Source organism: Xenopus tropicalis, chromosome 3 (assembly GCF_000004195.4).
Source record: "Xenopus tropicalis strain Nigerian chromosome 3, UCB_Xtro_10.0, whole genome shotgun sequence".
In the NCBI taxonomy this organism is placed as follows: domain Eukaryota; kingdom Metazoa; phylum Chordata; class Amphibia; order Anura; family Pipidae; genus Xenopus; species Xenopus tropicalis.
Window position 1 is genome coordinate 29,441,688 of NC_030679.2, and position 18,471 is coordinate 29,460,158.

The window sequence follows — 18,471 nt, forward strand, 5'->3', positions numbered from 1 at the left end:
TAATTTATTTTACAATTATTAAATTAACTGTACTGGAGGGTTTTTTTTTGCAGCTGGGGTCCTAGATTGCATGAATTTATTCAATATTTTAAATTGTAAGCTCTTTTGGGCAGGACCCGCTTTTCCTATTGCATTAGTTATTGCTTGTTTTTGTATGTATTTTGTATGTTAAAGTATATACCATTTATTGTACAGAGTTGCAGAATATGTTGCCTTCTGTCATTTGGAACCCTTCAAACCCTCTTTTTCCCACTTGCTTTGCCCATGGGACCCATCAGCAGGCTCTGCTGGTTGGGTGCATGCATAGAAGCATTTGCAAATCCCTTACTTAGGCATTGAATTTACAACTAGACCTTTCCACCTGCTCTACCAGATAGCTAGCCACTAGCTAACATTTTTGTAACACTAAGCCCAATGACCTGTAGTGGAATGGAGGGAGCAGGGCATGGCAATGCTAGAAAGGCTGCCCTTCCTGGATAGTGATTGTCTGGGTGGATCCTTGGCTTAAGGGTGGTCACATAAGTTACCTGGCAGTTGGCATTGAGAAAGTTTAAGACAAGGAATGCAGAAGCAGTCCTCCCTCACTATAGATACATTTGGAAAGGTGGTTTTGTTGCAGTTGCCAGAAGTGGCCTTTACTCGGAGCCCCATGGGTATGTATGTATGTATGTATGTATGTATAACTTTATTTATAAAGCGCCACAAGGGTACGCAGCACTGTACAGTCTTACAGAATACAAAATTACACACAGGGAGGACGAGTGATATAATAAATAAATACAATAAATACATATATGTATATATATATATATAAGTGCCATGTGGTATGAGACACAGTAGGAAGGAGGTCCCTGCCCCATAGAGCTTACAATCTGAGTGGTTGGGTAACATACAGGCACAAACTGGAAGGTAAGAGTGCATCAGGTATGGGCATTTGCCCTTAAGCGCAGGACTGGGCAAAGTAATGTCTTAGTGCTCCAGAAGGTAACAGCTGAGTTTTTTCTTAAAGAGAGTGGGTGAGTGTTCCCTACGGAGGGATTCAGGGATAGAGTTCCAGAGGTAAGGAGCAGCGAGATAGAAAGGTTTAAGACGAGAGAGCGCAGTGGGTGTGGATGGTGTAAAGAGACGGAGGCTCTGAGAGGAGCGGAGGAGACAACCAGGAACATGTAGGGAGACCAGAGAAGAAATGTAGTGAGGAGCAGAGGAGTGAAGGGCTTTGAATGTCAGCAGAAGGATTTTGTAAGCTATCCTTTGCTTGACAGGCAGCCATGCTAGAGAGCTTAATTGAGGCTGAGCAGGTTCCCTCTTAGGAGAGAGCAGGAGGATCCTGGCAGCAGAGTTTAAAATTGATTGCAGGGGAGAGAGGTGGGAGTCTGGGAGGCCGGTTAGTAGGAGATTGCAGTAATCTAAGCGGGAAAGGATAAGGGCATGGATTAGTGTTTTAGCTGTTGCTTGTGAAAGAAAGGGGCGTATCTTGGCAATATTGTGGAGGAAAAAGCGGCAGGTTTTGGCAGTGTTATTAATATGGTTAGAGAAGGAGAGGGACTGGTCAAAGATAACCCCAAGGCAGCGTGCAGAATTTACAGGGTTGATGGTCATGCCATCAATAGTAATGGTGAAAGGAGGAGGAGGGCCAGGTTTGATTGGGAAGACCATGAGCTCTGTTTTAGCTAGGTTAAGTTTGAGCTGGCGTCGGTTCATCCAGGAGGAGATAGCCAGGAGGCAGTTACCAATCTGGGTTTGAACATCAGCAGTTAGTGCAGGGGTGTCTAAATATATCTGGATGTCATCTGCATATAAGTGGTATTTAAGACCAAAAGAAGAAATAAGGTCTCCTAGAGAGAGAGTGTACAGGGAGAACAGCAGGGGACCAAGCACAGAGCCCTGAGGCACCCCCACACTAAGCGGAACTGGGGTAGAAGATTTGTTAGTAAGAGCGACAGAGAAGGAGTGGTTAGAGAGATAGGAAGAGAACCAGGATGCAGCTTGATCCCGGATACCCAGAGAATGGAGAATTTGCATAAGAATAGAATGGTCGACAGTATCAAAAGCAGAGGAAAGGTCTAGGAGAATGAGAACCGAGTAGCGTCCAGAAGCCAGAAAGGAATTGAATATGTGGGTAAGAGCTGGAGTAAGGGCAGGGACACACTGTTTTAGTAGGGATGAGGGCATAGGATCCAGCGAGCAGGTAGTAGGCGGAGAGGATCGGAGAAGCTGAGAAACTTCCGACTCTGTTACGAGACTGAAGGAGCTGAATACGGAGAGAGGAGATTTAGGAAGGTTGAGATTACCGGTATCTGGGTTATCTGGTACCTAGTTACTTGCCAGTTAACAGCCAGTCAGCCTTGGTTTGACTTTCAGAGGAAGCAGGAACCAGGTTTCAGCAAAGGCTCAGATTCAGTTCTATGTAAATACAGCAAGAATATGATTGTTCAAATGATTGCAATGGATTCCCTGCAATCATGTGCCATGAAGCAGAAATCATTGTTAATGAGCCATAGCTTTTATGTATTTCATAGCTTCCTATTTAAAATGGATGCACTGGAAACTTACTTTTCATCTAGTCACCAGAGAAAGACAGAAGAGGGGAAATGATCACAAACGAGTGGTAGTGAGAAGAGAATCAAACAAGGAAAACATGTAGAAGAGTAGAAGGTAAGAGCTAATGAAAGTCAGGGAAAACCATGACATAAAGACCAAAATAGAGAGGGCATATGGTAATGGTACAAAAGGAGAAGAATAAAGAAACATACAATATAAAACAGGTTTTATATCCCAGTTTTTGGAGGAATAAGTCAGTGACAGTGGCAATTGGCTTCAGCAGATTCTGCTTTAAAAGGAATGCCAATGTAGGCAAGGAAAATAACAACAGAAAGGCTTCAAATGAGTTTTGGTGCCAAAATGTGTGTCATGCCTAGAAGTAACAATAGGCACCATGATACACACATGAAAATGCATACAGGTGCGCCTAATGGCAGATGGTGGGACGTAGACACACAGACCTGCAGTTTGCCAGTAAAGCAGTATGCCAGCCTACACGCCTGATATCAACCTCATTAAAACTATTGTACTTTAATAACCTCAACTCATACTAATAATAAGATATTCTAGTCATAGATGCAACATCTGACATTTCATTACCATTAATATACTATGGACCTGGGAGACATGAAGTCTTTGATCAATAGCTTTTTATTTTGCCTGTTAATTATTCCACATGCAGTGAATGATTCATTATATAATAATGATATTGCAGGAACTAATATCCTTACCTGCCTGTACCTTAACAGCTTCAAATATTATTGATGTGTAAAACCATAAAACATGTATATGTAAATCTGTTTCGATCCTATAGCTGCACTCCTTCTTGCCCTATCTCTGAATTGACCTTTTCTCGATTGTCTCTTTCTTTTCTCAGTACGATACATGTTTAACACCACTTTTATAGACCAACACCCTTCAATCTCTTGTTTTTCTCCATTCAATTTAACCACTATCTCCTTGTCAGCATCCCCCCCATCTGCCTTCTCTAATCAATGTTCTTTAATCATTCCGTGTCTCTTTCTCCAATATCCCTTGTATTTATTATCAATTTGGCCTGCATGATGCATTCTATCAAAGCACTGCAGTATTAACTCCACAGCAATCAAATAATCCTACTTTCAGAACAAAACAACAACTGAAAGTCTCTCCATCTTGAGACTTTATTTTTTTTTTCTATTCTTAGGCACTGTGGACAATTTTTTCTCAGGATAGCAATAATAATTCTGTTTACAGAGCTGGCAACATTGATTTCATCAAAACAAATCTGATTGCATTGTAGTATTAACATGTTTAATATATAATGCATATTTTTTGCTGTTCCCTTTGGAGTCCTCTCTACATGTTCTATTTGTCAAAGTTGTTTACATGTGGGTATATATAGGCAGATTTAAACTGCCGATTTGGGTCCTTCAGATCTGGCAACTTATCTGACCGCACATGGGGCCCTCCAACAGGCCTTCCCAACCAATATCTGGCCAAAAATTAGCCAAATATTGGTCGGACAGGCTTGATTTTCTGTCAGATCGAGGGCTGCATCACCTCCATTGTAATGCAATTTTTGGCCCCAGTGTTCCACTTAAGGTGGCATATTAGGGGAAAGATTTGCTTATTTGGTGACTTTACCAAACAAATGAATCTTATCACCTTAAGCCAATACGTATTTGCAAGAGGGAACCCAGATAGCAAAAATCATGTGGTCCAGATCTGGCCCAGACCCATCGTAAGTTCTGGGCCAGATTCGCGCAACTGACTTGGGCCGATGTCTTTTGGCACAACGGGCCAATACTGGCATAGATCCGATTGTACTTATCCGGACCAGCACTGAGCCGGCTCCGGGCCAGATGTGGATTCCTTTATGATGATCTGGCTCAAATGTGGACCAGATCTGGTCCAGCTCTGTTCTGGTTTTGGTCCCATACCAGCCCCAGATGTGGGCCAGAAGTGTGGAATAGATGTGGGCCAGATGTGGATTCCTTTATGATGATCTGGCTCAAATGTGGACCAGATCTGGTCCAGCTCTGTTCTGGTTTTGGTCCCATACCAGCCCCAGATGTGGGCCAGAAGTGTGGAATAGATGTGGGCCAGATGTGGATTCCTTTATGATGATCTGGCTCAAATGTGGACCAGATCTGGTCCAGCTCTGTTCTGGTTTTGGTCCCATACCAGCCCCAGATGTGGGCCAGAAGTGTGGAATAGATGTGGGCCAGATGTGGTTCACATTTGCGCCAAATCATCATAGTATCTGGCCTGGAGTTCGCTCAGCTGACTCAGATCTGGCCCAAGACTATGTTGTCTAGAATTTCAAGCATTTATTATCTAAAATATCTTTTTTGTCTTTTGCTACTTATTTTTTTATATAAACAAATACTGTATTAAAATGCCTTCTGATCATCTAATGTTAATTCTAACACAACAGCCACTACTTTACTATAAACATACATAAACAATTACACAGAGCAGATTTGACCTTACTTTCTACCTAACACAGTTTTTTACTTACTGTGCTTCCATAATATTCACCAAGCTTAAATCAGTGCTACACAATAAGAAAAACCTAATTATTACCACATAGTTGTAATGCAACACTTCCTGAAATTTAAGTCAACTGAGATCTAATTTCAATTTAAGTTGCTAGTCACAAACATTATTTACCAATATTTTCTCCATGTTTTGAGCCTTGTTATGCTTTTACTAACAAAGACGGTAGGGGAGTGACAGGATAAGGAATAACATCCAATAAAGTCAGTGGTCACAAGCAGTTCTTGGACTACTGTTTAAGTATTGTTTTTCTGTTTCTGTTTCAAAGTAAAGTAAATTGACAGTATATTTATGCTAATAAAAGAAAAACAAACACTGATCTTTACAACACTGTTGACAAAAATAGTTATTGTGCAAAGTGTAAATAAAAAACAAATAAAACAGTACAAGAACAATGCAAATAAATTTATTTATTTATTTACTATTTTTTTTAACTGTGCAACTACAGGAGTTGGTCCCCTGTGTCCAAACAATGTGGTCAGAACAAAACAGAGAATACTAATAACAGATTTATCCCAATGAACAAAAACGCAATCCGATAGAGCAGTCAAACAATTTAATTCCCATGGGCCATCTGAAAAAAAACAAAAAAAACACACCAATAAGAAAGCTGTTATTTTTCCACTAAAGCAGTGTTATGAGACAGACTATGGATAAACTGCAAATTAACTTATAACTTATTTTACTGATTAAGTTATCTTACAAATTCTAGTACAAAAAATATTTTCATTTATTTATTAATTTTTTATCTATAAATCAATGGCTGTTTAATAATGTTTGAGTTTTTTTGCATTAAATAAAAGTTGAAATTTATTTTTATCATGAAGTCAACCTCTATTACTGACTTGTTATCCTAATGAAAAAATGTAACTGCCACTATGCTTCTTGGATCTGAATTTACCTCAGTTAACGCCTCTTTGACTCTTGAACGCTCTTTCCGGCCACCGCCACGGTCAGGAGCAAGATTGAACCAACGGATGGCATAAGAATCTATCTCACTGTCTGCTGCATTGGTCGAAGACTGGTTCTTTCTTACAGCCCCTGGTAAAAAGAAAAATAAGACTCTTTAACTTCACCCAGATCCAAATAACCAGGCCACGGTATTAGAAGCAGCAGTGGTCTCCTCATTTGAAGCATTGGCAAACCAAATATATAGAGGGATACCGTCCATACACCCCTTAACCCCACCCATGAAATCCCATGAATCCAGGTCTTTTCTAGAACGGTAAAAGTAATACACAAAAAAGCAAATAGCTGGTCCAAGTGGACACCACTCTGGGGCAATAACACCCTTACGCAATTCAGGACCTTCCCAGATGCTAACCTTTGGGCTGCTGCAGGGGTAAAGCACCTACATGATGTGGTGGAAGCAGGAGGTATCAAGCAATACGCTCAATTAAAGGAGGAATTTAACCTGCAGAACCACATGCTCTTCAGGTACCTCCAGCTGAAACATGCGTTCCAGATACAGTTCCCCAGGGAGCCCCCCAATATTACTGAAAGTACCCTTGAACGATACCTACACAGACCTAATCTGCTCAAACCCCTCAGCTGGTTCAATGCCATACTATTGCAGGGGAGCTTTGACTCAGTAAATCATATTAGGCTGAAATGGGCCCAGGACTTTCCCCAGCTAGATAATGATGTCTGGAAAGATATACTAGAACAAATAACTGAAAATAATACAGCAACAAGGGACTGCTACATACAGGTCAAATTCCTTAACAGAGTGTACCTAACCCCCCACAGGCTGGCACGCATATACCAGGGATACCCAGATGTGTGTAAAATGTAATGTAGATCAGGGCAATTACATCCATGTATTCTGGGAGTGTCCTAATCCAGCAGTACAGGACCACCATACTCACCTTATGGCTCACCATATGGGCTCCTTGCTGGGACTCCCGAATATCAGGACACCTGAATTTTGCCTATTGGGCCATACGGAAGGTCTTACTTTGCCCTCAGGGGACAGGATATGTCTGCAGCAACTCCTACATTATGCCAAGAAAGCTATTTTGCTGACATGAAAAAATACGGAACCGCCAACCCTGGGATTTTGGATAAAGCTGGTGGATGACACACTCCCAAGACAGAAACTTACCTACCTGGCCCGAGGATGCCCGGCCAAGTTCGACAAAATATGGAGCTGCTGGCTGACAGTACGAACGAATAGCATAACCCACTAATACCTCAACAAACCCTAGACAAGTAGCTAGGCACCGTTACAAATGAAACTTCTTCAAATGTAAACGCCCACCACTGAGTATTACCATGTATGAGTACCTTCTTTCTTTCCTATTTTCTTTCACTTCCTCCTTTACTATTCTCTTTTTGTTCCAAAATTAATAAAGAAAAACTTTCAAAAAAGAATCTTTAACTTCCACAGAATAATAAGCTCCATAATAATGGCATAGTAACTTTATTGTTTAGGTTTTAAAGATGTATCTAATACTCAACTTCTTGGTATTACTCAATACTTACTGATCAACAAACTTCTTGTGAGCATTTCCTTAAAGCACTTCTTCCCATTGACTCCTTTCCAGTTTATTTGTTTGGCTACTGCATCTGAGTAAAGCCTTGAAAGTATGTTCCATGTCACTCTTTTGGTGTTTTGACCTCCAACAGCACCCAGAGCAGATATCTGAAAAGACAAAAATATATTATATTGTCTGCTCTAATCAAAACGAAAAATTTTTATATAATGTAGAGAACAGCATATTCCAGGGGCCGTTTTACGGTGAGGACCCTCTCTGACTACAAAAGTAGAGAGAGACATTAGTAAAGTCAAGACGCTTTTATTGTCATTACAACCACATATAGCTGACGCAGTACACAGTGAAATGAAACGTTCCTAAAGGACCCTGATGCTACATACTGTAGACAACATAATTCAGGTCCAGGATCCAATTACAGAGGGGGGTGTTCAGGGCCGGCAGGCTCAATTACTCAATCTGGTGCTGTGGAATGATTGTACTGGATGCTGAACTGAAGTCTATGAACAGCATTCATGTATGTCCAGGTGTGTAAGGGCCAGATGGAAGGTTGTGGCATCATCCATGGAGCAGTTAGGATGATATTCAAACTGCAAGGGGTTCAATGAGCGTGATAGCTGTGTTTTGATTTGTTTCCTGATGAGTCTCTCAAAACACTTCTTCACAGTGGGTGTGAGAGCAAAAGGACGTTAGTAATTGAAGCAGGAAACTGTAGACATCTTCAGCGCAGGGACAACGGTCATTGTCTTGAGGCATGTAGGAACAACAGCGCTGCTCAGGAAAATGTTAAAGATGCTAGCTGTTCTGCACATTCCGTGAACGCTCTGCCAGGAATGTTGTCTGGTCCAGCAGATTTCCATGGGTTAACTCTGCATAGAGTTTGCTTAATGTTTCTTAATGGACAGACTGAGCACCTGATCACTGGAGGGAGGGATGGTCTTGATCACGTTGTTCTCTACCATGAACCGAATGAGTACCAAACTTTATATTAATTGGTGCCCTGTATCTAACACTCTCACCTTAAATAATATGTAACCAAAACTAAGAATTAATATTAATATTTGAGGCCAGTATCACTACAACAGGCACAGAACCACTTGAGATAACGTAGGTACAACAACCATAAAGTAGCTTTAGATAATGGGAAAAAACATACCATGTTTTGTTTAGCTTGTGAATTTCTTGAGTCTTTAAGCCATTCCTCAAACTCCTCAACTTCAGGCACAGTGGTCAGGGGGATACTGATGTCTTTAGGCATTTCAGCCACAGGAGCCTCTGTCCCCAGTCTTGCAGCAAGATTGTTCACAGCAGCAGCAATCGCCGTTTGCTGTTCCTTCACATAATCCAATAAAGTTAGGATGTGCAGCTGAGCAGCTACAATAAAGGAAAGATTGAAAGTTTTCTTATTATATATCATTTTGAAAAACTGGATGTTTGAAATAAAAAAAAAAAAAAAAAAAAAAAGATTTTACCAGAGCATGGAATTGGTCCAGTGCCTGTCTTCCCCAGTCTAAATGTGGGCCTAAAGAAATGCTCATCTGGCAGAGGCGTGGCAGAGATCTGGCCCATAGAGCTTGATGGTGTGTGAGAGACACGTGTTGCAACTTGAGGCCCTGAGCATGGGGAGAGTCATTATTTTTAGCTCACTGACTGTTGATCAAAGATGGCATGCAAAGAATTATTAAAAAATATACTATATATATATATATATATATATATATATTAATTATTATAAAAAAATACCTGAGCAAAAATCATCTTGAAAATGCATCGTATCAAAATGGCCAACAGAGGAGTGGGGCAGAGGACTGGAAGGCATGCAAGATGTACTTAAGGGGGCAGGTGGTGCTGCTGTGAAACATAGGTATGTCAATAACATATTTTTAAGTGAATAACAACAAATTATGAAAAATTTACTATTATAATAATAAATCCTTTATGTTTATAGTTTCTATTAATTATGTGCACTTACAACGAACAATGTTCAGCCAAGATCTGTCAGATTCACTCAGCACATAAAAACATTAACTTTACAGTTACATTAACTGCATCAGATCCAGACAAGTACCTTGACTTAAGATAAAATTTGCCACGGCTTGACTGTATATACATGTTCAGTTGTAACATTAACATAACAGTATTAAAAAACTATTCAACAAAAATACAAGAATATACCAGTAAAATAAGATTCCGTCTGCCTCTGGTCTAGGAGAGGTCTAGCAGTAGTCTGGCAAGCTTCATTGTCAGGAGTAGGGGGAGGAATAGGTGGTACTGGACAAGGGAGGACATTGTGGCATCTCCTCTTTATAGCCATCTCTGGCTCACTGTCAGAGTCTGTATCGCCAAAGATTTGCCTAACAAACAAAACAAACACCAACTAATCATAATGTTTGGCAGGGTTAAAAACTTAAAGCAATTTGTTAAAGATTAAAACCTAAAAACACTCAAAATACATAAAAAGACACACAAAATATTAAATTAACCTACACTATGGAATCTATAGTATGGCTTGTATCAATTGACCCTTTATAGTACTGCAAAATATCCAAACAGTCCATTGCTTCCTTTGGCAATTATAGCAAATTACTTCAAAGCAAAAAAAGAGAAGTTTACACTACCTAGCCTTTAAGCTCTATAGTTAAATATTTCTAAACGTATTTTAAATGGTATATAGTAGTAGTGGAGTAATAGTCTCAGAATATGAAACCTTGGCTTAATTTTTCTCTTCCTAATCACTTCTTCCTCCTCATCTGTTTGTAATTCAGAGGTATTGCAGGTCAGCAAGGCCCTCAGTTTCTGTCTTGCTTTAAGGTAATCACCTGATCAGAATTCACAAAAAATAAATAAAATTAATTAAATAAATACCCTCACTTCTACAATCTCAAATTGAATCTGCAATCCGTCTGTGCCTGTCGCCCATCTGACCCGCATCCGACACATAAATATTACTCCACCTGTTATAGTACATCAAATATTAGCTGTTCATTTAAATTTTCTGTGAAAATCATCAGAACTACCATGCTCAGGGATCATCCGATCATCTCAATCGGAATGCAGTTTATGCATGGAGCGCTCTTCTAACAATCTGATCTGAATCATGTGTGTTAGTGAGGACTAGAATTGAGAACCACTGATCTAAAGTGGTTTGGCTGTTGTTCTAGACCCACTATTAAGTACTGACTGTTAAATTTGTGTAAATTAATGTGTACAATATAGAAATTTGAAACCATTAATAATTGAAATTAAAAAATTTTTAAGTTTAGTTCACAGAAATTACAAATAAATTTCATTTTATTTCTAAAGCAGATTCTTACCTGTTCTTGAATGGACTCGAACATCATATTTTTTCCAGTCTGCTCCTGGCTCTTCACATTTTTGAACAGCTCGGTTTATGCGTTCGTCGCTTCTATAGTTTGGCCACCAAGTGACACCATCTTCAAGCCATGATTCAGATATAATGTTAACAGTGTTTGTTTCTATAAATTCCACAACCAAAAACATCTGAAAAAGAAGTTTTTGCAGAAAGTATTACATATTTTAAAAGACATACAACATTCCTTTAACATTTTCCTTCAATCCATGTACTAGCATTCTTTGATCATACTGTTATCACCAGCATAGATTGCCTTTTCCCTCAAACAATTAAAATTGACACAACATACAAGCACAGGTAACAACATATATAGTACCTCACAAAAATGAGTACACCTCTCACATTTTTGTAAATACTTTAATATACCTTTTCATGTGACAACACTTAAGAAATGCCACTCTGCTCCAATGTACAATAGTGAGTGTACAGCCTGTAAGAACAGTGCACATTTACTGTCCCCTCAAAATAACTCAACACACAGACATTAATGTCTAAACTGCTGGCAACAAAAGTGAGTACACCCCTAAGTGGAAATGTCCAAAATTGGTCCCAATTAGCCATTTCCCTCCCTAGTCCCTAAATTTGGTGTTATTGCTCTCACACTCTCTCATACTGGTCACTGGAAGTTCAACATGGCTCCTCATGGCAAAGAACTCTCTGAGGATCTGAAAAAAACAATTGTTGCTCTACATAAAGATGGAAAAGGATATAAGTGCTAGAAAATAATGGTGAATGGTGGGACCAACGTGTCAAAATATTGACACGTTGGTCCCAATTTGGACATTTCCATTTGGGGTGTTGCCAGCGGTTTAGACATTAATGGCTGTGTGTTGGGTTATTTTGAGAGGACAGCAAATGTACACTGTTATACAGGCTGTACACTCTCTACTGTACACTGGAGCAGCGGCATTTCTTCAATGTTGTCACATGAAAAGATAGAATAAAATATTTACAAAAATTTCTGGTGTACTTTTTTTATACTGTACATGAAATGAAGTGTTACTGTCAATGCTTCATAAAATGTATTATAAAGCCATCAGTCATTTACCACTTACCCCAAGTTACCTGCTCCCCCCTTTTTCTTGTTAGTTGTTTTTCTTTTTAGTTTTATTAACATGTAAATAAGATAACTGACTCAATTTTGCTGTATTACACTTAATAATATATTTTGTTATTTCTCAAAAAATAAATTGTTCAAGTTAGAAATTTACCAGAGAAGAGTAAAAGCAAAAGAAAATTTACAAAGTAAACCTCATCAGAACTACCATGCTCTGGGATCATGGTCAGGGATCATCCGATCATGCATGGAGCGCTCTTCTATCGATCTGATCTGAATCGGGTGTGTTAGTGAGGACTAGAATTGAGAACCACTGATCTAAAGTGGTTTATTTGGAATACTCACATTTTCAAAATCCAGTATCCAGAAACCTTTGTGAAGTAAAGCAGTCTTTTGTCAGTTTTTGTCAGTCTTTTTCGTCATATTGTTCCTAACCCCATCCCTAACCTGAACTAGAGCTGTGTTCTATAAGCGGGTATGCAAGAGAGGCATGACAACAAATTTATCATTGTAAGGAAGGAGTACACACTTGTGAGAGATCTGTGATGCTTTGGCTACCCTTAATGGTCCTGTTGGCTCTGACACAATAAATACTCTAAGAAAATCCGAGCTCATTGGATAGTTGAAAAAATTTGCAATTTGTGTAAAAACTCTAAACACAACGTATATTTCCTTTACAGACTGAACAATGTTAAGAATAACACAAATGTCTTTGCCTATAGCAAAAACATTATCTCCTGTTGAAGCTTTCACTGACCAGTGTTCAGTCCTCAGCTCCCTGTACTGTGCTGTTGCTTGAAGGCCATCAGGAACAGGTCCAACATAATGTTGCATTCTTAAAGCTTTACAGGGCAACTCAGAACTACTGATTTTTTCAACCTCTGATAACCTTCTTATTATCTGCGCAAGAGGAAATTCTGGCTTTCTCACAAACTTCTTCAGTGTACGGAGGTAATTTTCATATGGAAAAGCTGAGATAGTGTCTAAAGAACCATGTAGTTTGGCATCAGCTGACAGGTGGACCAAGGCATGCACATTATACACTAAGGCATCTTTTCCATAAAGCTCCCCAACATGTTTTACAAATGCTGTAAGAAGCGTGTTTGCATAATTGTTAAACAAAGAATAAAGCTGCGGGCTAACAAGGATGCAAATACCTGTATAAAATAACATAAAGTTGTTATATAAATTATGATCTAAATACGGTGCCAGAGCAACAGAACCAGTATACAACAGAAACTGTCTAAGTTCAGTAGCTTTCCAACGATCTAGTTCTCTCAAAGATCTTGGTTTCCTTACAAACTCAACTGGTATGTACGCACGCATCTGAGTCAGAGTTTGAGAAATGCGATCAACACAACCGGAGGACAAGCGAAATTTCAAAGGGCCCCTCAGCCAAACATTTAACAATTTACGTGTAACACCTAAACATGCAAGGTGCATGTAATCTATAGGAAATCTAGTCACCATGCCCACATCTAGACCAAAAAATCCATGTGGTCCATCATGATGATGGTCCTCGTCAACTTTGTCTGAAAATGATGAATCAGTCCGTAACACAAAATCATTCTGGGGGTATGTCATTCTGTGGTTAACATAAACTCCTGGCTGGCAACACTTATCACATCCATGATAACCATTGTGTGCCTTTACGTTTTTTACAAAAGCTCTAGCAGGGGTATCACATACAACAGAATCCAGTTCAAAGAAAACCTTTTTTTCTTTAAAATAGACTCCTTCCTGCAGCTGTTTTAACTCGTGGGTAAAGTCTTTCAAATATTCATCAGGGGCATTTGGTTTTTTGGTACCACAGAAGAGCCCGATAACAACAGGTTCTTTCATTGGGGCATTTAACAAGAGTCCTAAAATGGGCCATAACTGTAAATTTGTGCTCTTAAACAATGGCAAGCCATCAATGTTTACTTGCAATTTAAAAGTAAAGCCATTTGGAAACTTTTCAATTAGTTTGGTTAGGGTGTTCCAGAGAGCTGTCAGGATACCTCTATAATGATAAAACCCACCACATTTTTGTTGAATTTTATATTCAGTTTTTGTTTTAAGGATGGTTCGGGCATCCTTTGGAAGTTCTGGGTGGTACACTCTCAACAAACTAAGGAGAGCTGATAGGGCAACTAAAGAAACACCAAACTGTACAGACCAGTTGGCTAAAGTTTCAACAAAGCTGACTGGCTCATCTGCAACCTCTGGTTCGGATTCAGAGTCAGGCTCTGAAACACACTGTCTTTCAGTCAATCCTCCAAAATCATCTGTGCAAATAGAATCTAAATGCTCGTCTGTCCGAGAGAGTCTTGAGTCACTGTCATTGGTTGTGGAATATGCATCAGCTTCGTAAGCTGTTGTAAAAGTTGGTTCTGGTTGTAAGTCTGCAATGTCATGCAGGCGTTTTTCAAGTGCAATGCGAGCCCTCCGTCTGACTCCAGAACTTGTTAAAGGTGGTTCCCTCCTTTTCATAGTCTCTAAATAAATATTAAGTGTGAACAAAAAAAATTCAGTGTTTCTTATTTCTTATTTTTAGCCTATTATTAACATATTTACTGGTAAATGGTTAAAATGATTGCGCCTCCGCGTAGGGACAGTAACCGGGGGACAGAGGTATTGCAAGTAGTTATAAAGGGTGAAGGAGCTGGAGTATGTAGATGGGAGCAGGGAGGAGGATATGTGGATGGAGTATGGACAGACAGCAGGGGGGTTAAAGGAAGTGACTACCTTAGGGAGCACCATGCATACAATTAGAAGAAATGAAGTGCATTTTGCCATTATCAGGTGAGGTGTAGTCTTGTAGCGTCAGAGAATGGCAATGGTTCCTCAGTGCATTAATGAGTTGGTCTGCATTTGAGACAGTTCTTTAATTTCAAGCAGCAGTCTGTAGTGGCTCTCCTTGTAGGTCTCCTCTGATTAACTCCTTGTTAAACTCGTTCAGATCACTTGTAAACGAATCACTTTGGAACAAATCACCCTTGCAAATGCTCAACCCCCAGCAAATGCTCTCCCCTAAGAAAGTCTTAATAGGGAGAGGCAAAGCTGGGGAATCACAACTGATTGTAATTGATCAAGCAACAGGCTAATCACCCAGCTGTGTCAGAGGGGGGGAGTATAGCAAGAGTGAAGATGAACCCTGATATAAAGTGACTTACAGAGTTTATTTACAGAGGAGTTTTATGGGGGGTCATAAAATGTACAAAACTACAGAAAGAGCTAATAGTCTATAGATTTTGGCTAGTGCCAAAAATGAAAATTACCAGTAAAAACTGTACAAATGCAGACAACAAGGCCACAGAGTAGATGGAATGGAGGGCAGATATAGCAGATTTACCAGTAAAAACTGTACAAATGCAGACAAGGCCACAGAGTAGATGGAATGGAGGGCAGGTATAGCAGATTTACCAGTAAAAACTGTACAAATGCAGACAACAAGGCCACAGAGTAGATGGAATGGAGGGCAGATATAGCAGATTTACCAGTAAAAACTGTACAAATGCAGACAACAAGGCCACAGAGTAGATGGAATGGAGGGCAGATATAGCAGATTTACCAGTAAAAACTGTACAAATGCAGACAAGGCCACAGAGTAGATGGAATGGAGGGCAGATATAGCAGATTTACCAGTAAAAACTGTACAAATGCAGACAAGGCCACAGAGTAGATGGAATGGAGAGCAGGTATAGCAGATTTACCAGTAAAAACTGTACAAATGCAGACAACAAGGCCACAGAGTAGATGGAATGGAGGGCAGATATAGCAGATTTACCAGTAAAAACTGTACAAATGCAGACAAGGCCACAGAGTAGATGGAATGGAGGGCAGATATAGCAGATTTACCAGTAAAAACTGTACAAATGCAGACAAGGCCACAGAGTAGATGGAATGGAGTGCAGATATAGCAGATTTACCAGTAAAAACTGTACAAATGCAGACAAGGCCACAGAGTAGATGGAATGGAGGGCAGGTATAGCAGATTTACCAGTAAAAACTGTACAAATGCAGACAAGGCCACAGAGTAGATGGAATGGAGGGCAGGTATAGCAGATTTACCAGTAAAAACTGTACAAATGCAGACAACAAGGCCACAGAGTAGATGGAATGGAGGGCAGGTATAGCAGATTTACCAGTAAAAACTGTACAAATGCAGACAAGGCCACAGAGTAGATGGAATGGAGGGCAGGTATAGCAGATTTACCAGTAAAAACTGTACAAATGCAGACAAGGCCACAGAGTAGATGGAATGGAGGGCAGGTATAGCAGATTTACCAGTAAAAACTGTACAAATGCAGACAAGGCCACAGAGTAGATGGAATGGAGGGCAGATATAGCAGATTTACCAGTAAAAACTGTACAAATGCAGACAACAAGGCCACAGAGTAGATGGAATGGAGGGCAGGTATAGCAGATTTACCAGTAAAAACTGTACAAATGCAGACAACAAGGCCACAGAGTAGATGGAATAGAGGGCAGATATAGCAGATTTACCAGTAAAAACTGTACAAATGCAGACAAGGCCACAGAGTAGATGGAATGGAGGGCAGGTATAGCAGATTTACCAGTAAAAACTGTACAAATGCAGACAACAAGGCCACAGAGTAGATGGAATAGAGGGCAGATATAGCAGATTTACCAGTAAAAACTGTACAAATGCAGACAAGGCCACAGAGTAGATGGAATGGAGGGCAGGTATAGCAGATTTACCAGTAAAAACTGTACAAATGCAGACAAGGCCACAGAGTAGATGGAATGGAGGGCAGGTATAGCAGATTTACCAGTAAAAACTGTACAAATGCAGACAACAAGGCCACAGAGTAGATGGAATGGAGGGCAGGTATAGCAGATTTACCAGTAAAAACTGTACAAATGCAGACAAGGCCACAGAGTAGATGGAATGGAGGGCAGGTATAGCAGATTTACCAGTAAAAACTGTACAAATGCAGACAACAAGGCCACAGAGTAGATGGAATGGAGGGCAGGTATAGCAGATTTACCAGTAAAAACTGTACAAATGCAGACAACAAGGCCACAGAGTAGATGGAATAGAGGGCAGATATAGCAGATTTACCAGTAAAAACTGTACAAATGCAGACAAGGCCACAGAGTAGATGGAATGGAGGGCAGGTATAGCAGATTTACCAGTAAAAACTGTACAAATGCAGACAAGGCCACAGAGTAGATGGAATGGAGTGCAGATATAGCAGATTTACCAGTAAAAACTGTACAAATGCAGACAACAAGGCCACAGAGTAGATGGAATGGAGGGCAGGTATAGCAGATTTACCAGTAAAAACTGTACAAATGCAGACAACAAGGCCACAGAGTAGATGGAATGGAGGGCAGATATAGCAGATTTACCAGTAAAAACTGTACAAATGCAGACAAGGCCACAGAGTAGATGGAATGGAGTGCAGATATAGCAGATTTACCAGTAAAAACTGTACAAATGCAGACAAGGCCACAGAGTAGATGGAATGGAGGGCAGGTATAGCAGATTTACCAGTAAAAACTGTACAAATGCAGACAACAAGGCCACAGAGTAGATGGAATGGAGGGCAGGTATAGCAGATTTACCAGTAAAAACTGTACAAATGCAGACAACAAGGCCACAGAGTAGATGGAATGGAGGGCAGGTATAGCAGATTTACCAGTAAAAACTGTACAAATGCAGACAACAAGGCCACAGAGTAGATGGAATGGAGGGCAGATATAGCAGATTTACCAGTAAAAACTGTACAAATGCAGACAACAAGGCCACAGAGTAGATGGAATGGAGGGCAGATATAGCAGATTTACCAGTAAAAACTGTACAAATGCAGACAACAAGGCCACAGAGTAGATGGAATGGAGGGCAGATATAGCAGATTTACCAGTAAAAACTGTACAAATGCAGACAACAAGGCCACAGAGTAGATGGAATGGAGGGCAGATATAGCAGATTTACCAGTAAAAACTGTACAAATGCAGACAACATTATAGTATATTATTAGTGTATGTGTGTTTTTGTGTGTATTTGGCACTTACTTGTGTAGTAGATCGTGGATCTGCAGGGAGACAGCAGCAGCAGCAGTCTGGCAGTGAGTAGGAGTGGCAGGAAGCAGGGGGCTGAGCAGAGGGGGAAGCAGAGAAAGGCAGAAGGAGATAGTTAAAGCCAGGCACGGATTGCACGGCTTTTCTTATGGGGCCCCTGGGCTATCGCACCCCAGGAGCCACTCTTTCCCCCCCTCTGACTATTGTCTGGAGGCTGGGGAACAAGCGGGGAGTGAAGAAGCGGCTTCCAAAGCCGCTCCTCCGCTCCCAAATCCGGAAGTGCAGGACGTAGAATCTACGTTCTGTGGCACTTAGGTACTTTGTTACCCAGGATGTAGATTCTACGTCCTGTGGCACTAAAACTGTTAATAGACTGTGACTTACCTTTATGAAATTTGTAGCTCTGAGGATGTAGTACTACCACTGAAGCGCAC

The 18,471-nt window shown here is 40.3% G+C and overlaps 1 protein-coding gene across 1 annotated transcript; it reads right to left on the reverse strand.

Annotated features, from left to right (window-relative positions):
• Positions 1-5,472: 5,472 nt before the first annotated feature.
• LOC100495743 lies at positions 5,473-18,066 on the reverse strand. Its single transcript, XM_031898785.1, has 10 exons — positions 18,032-18,066; positions 10,892-11,078; positions 10,285-10,396; positions 9,753-9,931; positions 9,321-9,428; positions 9,050-9,190; positions 8,734-8,951; positions 7,567-7,726; positions 5,984-6,123; positions 5,473-5,656 (listed from the first exon to the last, which is right to left on the reverse strand). Exons 2-10 carry the CDS (start codon positions 11,076-11,078, stop codon positions 5,639-5,641), a joined length of 1,263 nt encoding a protein of 420 aa, XP_031754645.1. The 5' UTR covers positions 18,032-18,066; the 3' UTR covers positions 5,473-5,638.
• Between the last annotated feature and the right edge of the window lie 405 nt (positions 18,067-18,471).

Coding starts and splice junctions, on each gene's coding strand:
- LOC100495743 (XM_031898785.1), bottom strand. CDS start 11,078: ATGTTTTTGGTTGTGGAATTTATAGAAACAAACACTGTTAACATTATA. Junction 10,397..10,891: donor TCGAGTCCATTCAAGAACAG/GTAAGAATCTGC, acceptor AATTCTGATCAG/GTGATTACCTTAAAGCAAGA. Junction 6,124..7,566: donor CACAAGAAGTTTGTTGATCA/GTAAGTATTGAG, acceptor TCTTTTTACCAG/GGGCTGTAAGAAAGAACCAG.